The following is a 9,987-nucleotide window of genomic DNA, read 5'->3' as shown; positions in this document are numbered from 1 at the left end:
GATCCTCTTGTTAATGGGACACTAACTGGTACCTCTAATGGTGTTGCCGTGGTAACTATTAATCGCTCATCTGGTGATCTAGCTGGTAGTGGGGGGTTGTTGTGATTGGTACGTGCTAGTGGGTGTGGTCACCACGCCCACTCTTTTTTATAGACTACTAATTGACTTCATATTTCCTTTATAAATATACTTTTAAGTTATTAAATTATTGTTGTACATATTAATTATTATTTAATTGTTTATATTCATTTTTGTTCCTCTCTCTTTACTCATTCACTATTATTGTCACCATTATCTCAGTCTCTTTCTTGTCCCTTTTCTCTCAGTTCCTCTTCTCCTTTTTTCATCAAATTCTTTAATTTGTTAATCGTGTTACTCTGTCAGTTATATACAAACATTAAGATAGTGAATTAACAGTAGTCCATGATGAGTATTACCATTCATCATGGAGTCTACTGTAATTAATTAGATGCTAGCGTTCACAATTCACATAATGTTGTCTACTTGTCATTATAGCAGAGAGATGAAGAGTAAAAATGAAAAATGGCTTAGTTTATGCTATATGTCTAGGGCATTATTCAGACATGAATATTCTGTTGTGACCAGATATGCATGCTGTGGAGCTCATTACTTGTGGTAACAAACATACAGCAGACCGTTCCCTAGCATACATGGACAGGAGTGCACATATCATACACTTATCACTGTTATAGAATTGATGTGGCTTGCAAGACTATGTAACACTATGTTTGGTAATAGATACATCCCAAATACGCCTCCAAAAGAAGTAATTAAGTTATGGCCTCTCCCCTTTTACTGTGTAACAGAAATACACCCCTTCTGACTGTTACATGCTGTTTGCTTGTGAACATTATGTCACATTAGTCTGAACATATAGTTTAAAGTTACAAAATAGACAACTATTAGTATTATGGTATCGACATGATTTCCTTAAAACTAGATTTAGCAGTTTATACATTAGTCTTATAGTGTGTAACAAAGAAGCCTCATCACTGATTAGGTTACATTATATGTCATCAGTCACATGAATGTTATTATAACAGACCTGGACTTCCTCTAGCTTGTGGTGAGCCATTCAAGTAAACGTTGTGCTTCTTTATAGAAAAGGTTTTTTCTTTAAAGTCCTTCTTTCTTTATTGTGGTGTAAGTGATCACTGAAATAGCTACACCTTAAGTTACCTAATTCTCTCATTGTCCTCCATACTATAGTACAAGATGATTGATGTCTCTCAATGGAGAGCAAGTATTGGACTGTGGAACTACTGTCAAGCTGCCTCCAGTAGACCAGCTAATGGCCACCACTCTCACTCATTCAAAGCTGCAGTAGACACCAAGTCAGGCAGTACTACATCAGGAGAAAAGACATCTAAACTGCCAGCAGCTCTGTCTTTTATTCTTTCTCTTCTTTTATCTTTAGTAAGATATATGAAGCTCAATTTTATTCCTCCAACTGGTAAACAAACTATATAACAGTATATAATATTATCATACAGTGTATTTACAATAGGTATAATTACTGTTACTGTTATGATCCACTACCTCCAGTCATTAGTCTTGTTTATGGCTACTATTGGTAGTAGCTCTGACCTGATCTACTATTTGGATTTACTTTTTCTCCTCCTCTTATCAGGAGATGTTGAACTCAATCCTGGTCCTATGATTGATGATCAACCATCTTGTCCCTTATTTGCAAAGTATCTTGAACCACTTGATGATTGGGAACCATTTGCTTTTTGTCTTCCTGGTGAGATAACACAACTTGATGTTGATATAATTAAAACAAAAGGAAGCTCTTACCTCAGGATGGAGACATTACATAAGAGATGGTTACAAGTTAATCCTACAGCATCATGGAGAGATGTCATTAATGCTTTGAAACAATGTAAAGAGAATGAACTAGCTAGAACTATTGAAAACAAAGTGAGAGATCCCACAGCTGGAAGAAGTACTAATGATGATATGGAAGTCAGTACCAGTAATGCTAATCCTAGTCCTATAACAGGTAAGCATACACTTTGCAGTGGTAATTTAGTATTATCAATTTTTTATTACAGAAGAGGAGCTTGATATGAAAGCAGTGACAAAGATATTTGATTCTTCTGCTCACCATTACATGCTAATAGGAGCTGGATTGCATGTGAATGTATCTGATCTAATGCCAATACCAAGAGCAGCAACTGATAATCTTATTATTGTATTCCAGAGGTGGTTTGATGCTAATAAAGATGTCAATTGGGATACATTAATAAAACTCTGTGATGACTTTCCTGATCAACTGAGCAAAGCAAAATATAACCTTCTGGCACACATAGGTAAGAAGCTTTAGGTAAAATATAGATAAGTTGCAGGAGATTGCACTATCTTTTAACAAGAGTAAAATTGTAATTCTACCCTACCTTCCTTATAAAGGAGTAACGGCTACATTGCTATCTAACTAAAACTCTTGCAATCTCCTGTAAAAAGCTAGCCAAGTCCCTGATAAGTCAATTTGAAATTTGTATCTTGATCAATAGGCCACTGTCAGTCGGCTGTAGCTAAACCCATTAGTTCAATACCTGATGATGTTCAAGGATATGCTGACAATATGAGACAACACTACAAACACCAACCTATTGTTGCTACAGACTGGCCACCAAGAATTGGAAAAAATTACTTTGGAAGACTAGTAGAAAAACAAGACTCCACCACACAAGCGGAATCAGCTTGGCATATGCTAAGAGGACAAGTTGATACAACAGTTAAACTAACTGGAAACAAAGAGATAAGTGTTGAAGATATCCTCCAACCTACAGATAGTTCTCTGTCTCTCAGAGTAGTAATAGATGGTCCTCCTGGTATTGGGAAGACCACACTCTGTCGTAAACTGTTAAATTTGTGGTCTAATGGAACACTTGGACCCCAACAGTATGACTTGGTACTTTACTGTCCTTTAAGGAATAGCAAGATAGCTACAGCTACTACACTAGCTGACCTGTTTGAGTATAGACGTTATGAAGTTCCCATGGTAGCTGAATGGTTTGAGAAGAGGAATGGAGAAGGATTACTGATAATCTTTGATGGTTGGGATGAACTAAGTGAACAACTCAGACAGTCTTCATTAGCTGCTAGTATCATTCATAGAAAGGAGTTACCCAAATGCTCAGTAATTGTTACCTCTCATAGCTATGCCTCCTCTTCACTTTTGAAAATGGATACTCTCAGTAGACATGTTCAGGTCATTGGGTTTTCTAAGGAAGATATATCAACAGTAATTATACAAACACTTCAAAACAGTAAGGACTCACAACTAGCAGTGAAACTTATTAATGATCTTGAAGTACGAAATGATGTCCAGTCATTGTGTTATGTACCACTAGTCTGTTCCATGGTCATCTTAGTTTATTGTAAGGAAGAAGGACACTTACCAACAACACTCACTCAACTCTATGAGAACTTTATCCTACAAACTATCAGAAGACATGTGGAAATAAAACCAAGACATGACACTGACCCAAATACTTTAGGTAGTCTTTCTTCATTACCATCACAATTAGCTAAACCTTTACAAGAGATGTGTCAATTAGCTTATACTAACCTTGCTAATACAACAATGACATTCTCTTCACATCAACTACAGTCACTGAGTGAGGCAGTTAAGGAAGACTATCTTGGACTGATGACAGCATTTATGGAATATTCTAAACAAGAGTATCAGTTCCTTCACTTGAGTATACAGGAATTTCTAGCTGCATGGTGGATAGCTAAGCATGAGAAGAAGACAGAGGAAGTTTTTAAGGATCACTTTGATGATGATCACTTTCGAATGTGTCTGAAGTTTGTGGCAGGTCTAACTCACCTTGAACATGAGAGCTATCAGCAGTATTTTAATAAACAACAACTGGACTTACAGTGTAAGAGGAAACCATTGTTTGGATTTGAGTCTTGTCATCTCTCCTACTTCTATCAAAATCCTGAGATTAGAATAAAGCATGATCCAGGGAATAGAATGTATACAGATCATGTCAGTCTCAGACCTGGTAATTTTGACCATGTTCCCATTCTTCTTCAACTTTTGTATGAATCACAGAACACAACATTATGTCAAGTATTAGCACAATCCATTAATCACTCACTGTGTCTGTATGGAGTATCATTATCATTGTTTGACTGGTTGTGTCTCAGTTATTGTATAAACAATTCCAACACAACATGGAATCACTTGCACCTGGGGACTGTATCTAACCAGTCACTATCAGTCTTCACTGCTGGACTAATCAATAACTCACTACAGACCCAGTGTAAGAGACTGGTGGTAAAGTTGTTTGGACCCACTGATGAATTAATACACAAATTATTACAACCATCACTTCTATACAATATTCAGGAGTGCTACTGTGAATTTACATTTGGTCAATATGTTCCCTGTCTTGTTTTGTTACATTTCCTCAATCTTCCTCAATTGAAGATACTGCACTTAAGTATGGGCCGTTCTACTATACCAACAGTTGACAATACATACTACACAGACAAGTGCACTGAACTTGAGAAATGTATAGAAATAAATTCAACACTACAAGAAATGAAGATTAGGAATAATGAATGGAAGGATGAAATAACAAGTAGTAGATCTACCATTACCAGTGTCATTAGAGGAGTAGCAAGAAATAAAACAATAACATCATTAACAATAGATGTACATGCTCCTCCTCATCCTCTACCTGATGGAGTAATAGAGCAGTTACTAAAGGACAACAACACATTAAAAGCTCTTTCACTGAAGATACCTGATGAACTCCTACCATCATCACTGAATATAGTAGAGGTGAACACACCACTGACTGCTCTAGAGATAGGAGGAGAATGGAATATTAGTAAACTGATGACATCATCACTCCTTCCACATATCAAAGGATTACACTGTTTGATACTACATGATGATCCATACCCACTACATCTATTTCTCTCTCATCCCAGTCTACATACACTTACTTTACCACTAGACACAGCTGAGAGTGTTATTGAACTATTCACTATTCTACAAACCAATACTACACTTGAAGCTCTGAGTGTGGAGATAAAGGAGAGAGTATATACCAGCAGTATGGGTACTAGTCTACAAGACATGCTAACACAAAACCAAACACTGAAATACTTTAATATTGATAAATTTAGTCATGACATTTCATTTAATAACATTGCCATTCCCAGTTCATTCCTGTCCTTCCTAACAACTGGTCTCAGACACAACACCAGTCTACAGCAGTTGAGTGTATCCATTCCACTGAATGAAGAGATAAGAAATTTTATTAATGTCATCTCTCAAAAGGACAATCTCACAGAACTTCAAGTGTACTTCCAACTAGATCAGTCATACAGTAACTGTAGTAGGGAAGAGAAGAAACAAATAATGACACTATTGTTTTATGAACAGTTACTACCTGCTGTTACTAACATGTTACAGTCACATACAACCATCAGACTACTGAGGATAGAGTGTAGAGATATTAATGAAGAGTCATCTCAACCTAACTGGATAGAACTAGTACAACATTTATATGAAACCATCTCCATCCATCCATCACTTAAATATATTGGAATTTATACAGGGTACCTTTCTCCTCGTCTCCTGATAGATATTTTTAATGACCAAAAGAAAACATTGATTGATAGACACAGAAAAATACAGCCTTTGACACAACTTTTAATAGTTAGTAATTCTACTGCTATTTTCTTGGACAATTTCTCAGCTATAGAGTTTGAGGAAAGTCTCAAAAATGCTCTAAAGGAAGATTTTCTTAATTATAATGTAAGTACAGCTATTGTTCAGGGAGAAGCTCGAGTTGGTAAAACCTGTCTTAAATCATTGATTTTATCTTTATCATATGATAGTGTAAGCACCCCAGTTATTGAAGCACCATTTGTTGCATTTGGAAATTTCTCTATTGATTGCTATGGTAGTACTAAAGGTAAGTGGACATCAGTTAACAATGATGAAATGGATGATAAAGTTATTGCTGAATTACAAAAGCATGCATTGGATAGAGGAAATAAAATCAATGCTAAATCAAGTAGATCAATATCTCAGGAATTGTCTAAAAATGAAGAACATGTTTCGCCATTTCATGCAATTGTAGATGATTTAGTTGAAGCAACACAGCAAAGTATGGAAACAAATGAAATTAATGATTATCAAGAAAGTGAATTAGAATCAAATAATGCAATACTTGATGGTGATTTAGTACATGATGATATTGCCGACCAACAACCCTTCTCAATATCTAATAATGTTTCAGCTCACAGGCGAAAAGTTACAAGTAGATTATCTCAAAGTTTTAATCCACTTGAGTATTGCAAAAAATGGTGCAAAATTGATAAATTTGGTTCTCACAGAGAGTGGCTGTATTTCATTGATTCTGGAGGTCAGCTTCAGTTTCAAAAGCTATTACTAGCTTTTATGCCTCACACTTCTGTTCTTATTCTAGTGGTCAATTTATCTAAAAATTTCTCTGATAAATCGTGTACAAAGATGGAATGTCCTGGTGAAACAATTGATTCAGGCAATGGTTATTCTCTCAAAGTTGAAGATATGCTAAAACAAATTCTTTCAGCTGTAGCTTCTAATGCACAAAAGGCAACTTCCATAATTGATGACTTTCCTTGGATTGAACGTAAAGGGGGGAAACTGCTTAATGTATTGACAGTTGGCACACACCTTGACAAATATGATAAAAAACGAGAAGAGTTTGAAGTTGAATCTTTGGAAGAAAAAAGAGATGGATTAAGAATGATTTTAAATTCTGTTAGCAAATCTATTCAAATAGTTTATGCTCCACCTCCTCCACGTAAAAACCCAATTCATGTAATTGATGGTCGTAAAGCTGAAACTGATGAATCCAATGATAAAATTGTCAAAGTAATTAAAGCTGAAGCTGATGAATCCAATGATAAATCTATAGAAATAATTGCGAAAAGCTTAAAAGACCAGTCATATGAAATCAAAGTACCTCTACGATGGCATTATTTTGGCGTTATTCTTCGTAAGCAATCAAAGGAAACCAGTGGGATATTGCATTTGTCTTCATGTGAAGATTTTGGAGAAATGCTACAAATGAAACCTCAAGAAGTTCACAATGCCCTAAAGTTTTTCCATATACTAAAAATGTTATTTCATTATGATGATTCACCAGCAAAGGACATAGTGTTTGTGAAATTGGATGGTCTTATTAGCATTATTAAAGAATTAATGGATGCCATAACTGAATTTCGAAAATTGAAAGGTTTAGAAAGAGAGCAAAGACAACTAGCAACAGTAGGATGTCTTTCAATTGAAAATCTCAAGTCAACTGTTTCTTTTAAAATAATTTCATCAATATTTAATAATGATGATGACTTTGTGTCAAAAATGCTTTTGGGTCTGTTTCAACATCTTGACATTGCTGCACAGCTTTCAGAAACAGAATTTTTAATGCCAGCACTTCTTCCTCTTATTGATATATCTGACACTGAGGTAGCTACTCTTGAAACAATGCCTTTACTTTTCTACTTTAAAGATAGAGCTGTTCCTATGGGCCTCTTTTGTGCTGTTATAGTGCATCTTCTCTCAGACTCTTGGAGAATTACTTCCAGGAAAGGAAATTATTCTAATTTTTTTACATTACAAAAAACAATGGAAACTTGTCGAATAATAAACTTAACTCTGGTAGAACAGCTTGATTGCATTGAAATACATTGTGAAAAAACTGCTGATAGAATCAAAGTTAAAGATGCTGTAGAGAAATCTATAAATGAAGTTATGAAGAAGAAAAATATTGATGATGAGTTACCAATTCTGGCATTTTATTGTCTGCCACAATGTGGTGATGGAAGAGATCATAAAGTTACAAAAACGGAAGATGGCATTATTTGTGAGGAAACCAACCAAGATTTCCAAACAAATGAAGAGTATTGTTCTTGGTTTAGAAGTCAGCAAGATAAAAATGATAATTGTGAGTAAAAAGTATGCTGTACTGCTTTTATATATTATATTATAGGTACAAAAGTCCTTACCATTGGTGACTTGAATCATATAATAGGAATATTAGACAACAATGGCTTTCCAAGTCACAAATGGCATAAACTTGGAGTAAAATTAAATATAGACTATGATCAGTTAGAAAATATTGAAAAAGATAAAAAAGAAAGCTATGATTGTTATTGCAAATGTATTGCAGTGTGGTTGAAAACTGATGCTAAACCAACATACAGCAAACTAATTGATGCTGTTGGATCTAAAGGTACTGGTGAACCTGCTGTAGCTGCTGCCATTAAAGAACATTTAAGTGCAACATAATTTTTGGTGCTATATAGGAATTTTTTGTTTGTTTTCTTTACATTCAAGTCGTAAGCTAACTAGGATTATAGATTTTTCATACATGTAGTTGTACTAGTCTCTCATTTGGTAACTCATAGCATCATTTGACTATTCTTTTGTTTCACTTTCTTATTTTTGGTTTCTATCTTTTTCCCGAGTCTCTTCTACTTTTTGTTTTGGTTTTGCACATCCTTTATGCAATTTTTGGTACTTCAGTTTGCATATGTAATTGCTATGTTATTTTTGCTTTTATGCTATATTTTAAGAATAATAATATCAAACAGTATCCACATTAATTAACAATTATCTTAGCATTGTCATTGTCCAATGTATTATTATTATCAAATAATTCCTTTTCCTTTCCTAACAGCTTTAACAATAATAAAAGTAACAACAGCCACTACTATTATAACTATTAATACTATTACAATAATTAGTTTGATTGATCTCTTCTGATGCTTCTCATGTATAACTAATCATTACTTGTGATATTTCAGCAGTTAGTATGTCAATGTTGTGTTCTTCTTCAACCTCATCAAACACATCAGGTCTTGTACTGTGTTTATCCTGTAACTCCTCCAACTCATGCACTGGAGAATGGAGAGGGAGGGAGGGAGAGGCAACCAGGGCAAACGTGTCATGAGAGCCACCATGTCTAATGCCAATATTTTGGGTAGCTTACTATTATGTACTACTAGGTGTACTAGTTGTAAATAATACTAGACACACGTGTCAAACATTAAGGCATTTTTTACACGTGCTTGTGGCAATAGCTGCATGATGCATGCTTCAAGTTCAGCATGCTATATAAAGAGGTCCTTTTTGATGCAGTGAGCAAGTTACAACTAAAGGTAAATCACAATGAAGACTCTTGTATTCTTCTTTATGACTCTCAGTGTTTGTGTTCTGGCTATGCCAAGTATGTCAATAGCTGTATGTGTTAGTGTATGTTCATTGTATGTTATTTCTATGATAGGCACAAAGTCTTACAACAATGATCATTACAGGTATAATGTATTGTGCGTATACTATTGTACATTACCGTATAGCTCCAAATTTTCGTTGGTCAAAATTTTTTTCAAATTTGTCAGGTACTTTTGCTTGACGAAATTTTAACCGACAAAATTTTTGTTCCACGTGGGTAGCATGTGGATTAATAACAAAAATGTCAAAAATTTCATTGACTAAAATTAATTTTAACAAGAAATTAAGATTTTGACGAAATTTTTGACTGCAAAAATTTGGAGTTATACGGTATTTATGTGACCTTAGAAACATAAACAAAGTAACAAACATGAATAACGAGACTTCACCACCAGGAGAAGGGAGATCGTTTGTACATACAAGTATTTTTGTTTCTATTGAATTAAAAAGTCATCATTACAATTTAAAGGTATTGGAGTACTTGGTATACGAATCAAAGCTGAAGGAAACAATCTTGTGTTTACACAGATAACATCAAAAAAGGCTGTGTTGATGGTAAGACTTTTGCAACTAGAGTCTGTACTGCTTCATTCCATTTGTAGCTAACAAAGCATGTGGAGCAAAAGTTGGTGGATTTTCTATTGGCTGTGCTGATGATGAGGAGCTGTTTATTGAAACGATGCTATAAGAAATGTTCACTCCTTGCTAATGAA

The 9,987-nt window shown here is 34.7% G+C and overlaps 1 protein-coding gene and 1 long non-coding RNA gene across 3 annotated transcripts; both read left to right on the top strand.

Annotated features, from left to right (window-relative positions):
• The first annotated feature begins 5,545 nt into the window (after window positions 1-5,545).
• LOC109586089 (uncharacterized) lies at window positions 5,546-8,329 on the top strand. Its single transcript, XM_020002264.1, has 2 exons — window positions 5,546-7,985; window positions 8,031-8,329. The coding sequence occupies exons 1-2, from the start codon at window positions 5,996-5,998 to the stop codon at window positions 8,327-8,329; spliced, it is 2,289 nt and encodes a 762-aa protein (XP_019857823.1). The 5' UTR covers window positions 5,546-5,995.
• Window positions 8,330-9,001: 672 nt separating this feature from the next.
• Window positions 9,002-9,780, top strand: LOC109586091 (uncharacterized). 2 transcript variants are annotated; one of them, XR_002186816.1, is made up of 4 exons: window positions 9,002-9,269; window positions 9,327-9,357; window positions 9,623-9,696; window positions 9,744-9,780. It is a non-coding gene; the product is annotated as an uncharacterized LOC109586091 (long non-coding RNA). The 2 variants fall into 2 exon arrangements; XR_002186815.1 differs by having other exon boundaries at window positions 9,623-9,773.
• The last annotated feature ends 207 nt before the right edge of the window (window positions 9,781-9,987 follow it).

The sequence above is a fragment of the Amphimedon queenslandica genome, unplaced genomic scaffold, assembly GCF_000090795.2.
Source record: "Amphimedon queenslandica unplaced genomic scaffold, v1.1 AMPQUscaffold_12950, whole genome shotgun sequence".
Taxonomy (NCBI): Eukaryota; Metazoa; Porifera; class Demospongiae; order Haplosclerida; family Niphatidae; genus Amphimedon; species Amphimedon queenslandica.
The sequence above is the reverse complement of the archived record's forward strand: the minus strand, read 5'-3'. Positions and strand labels throughout refer to the sequence as shown.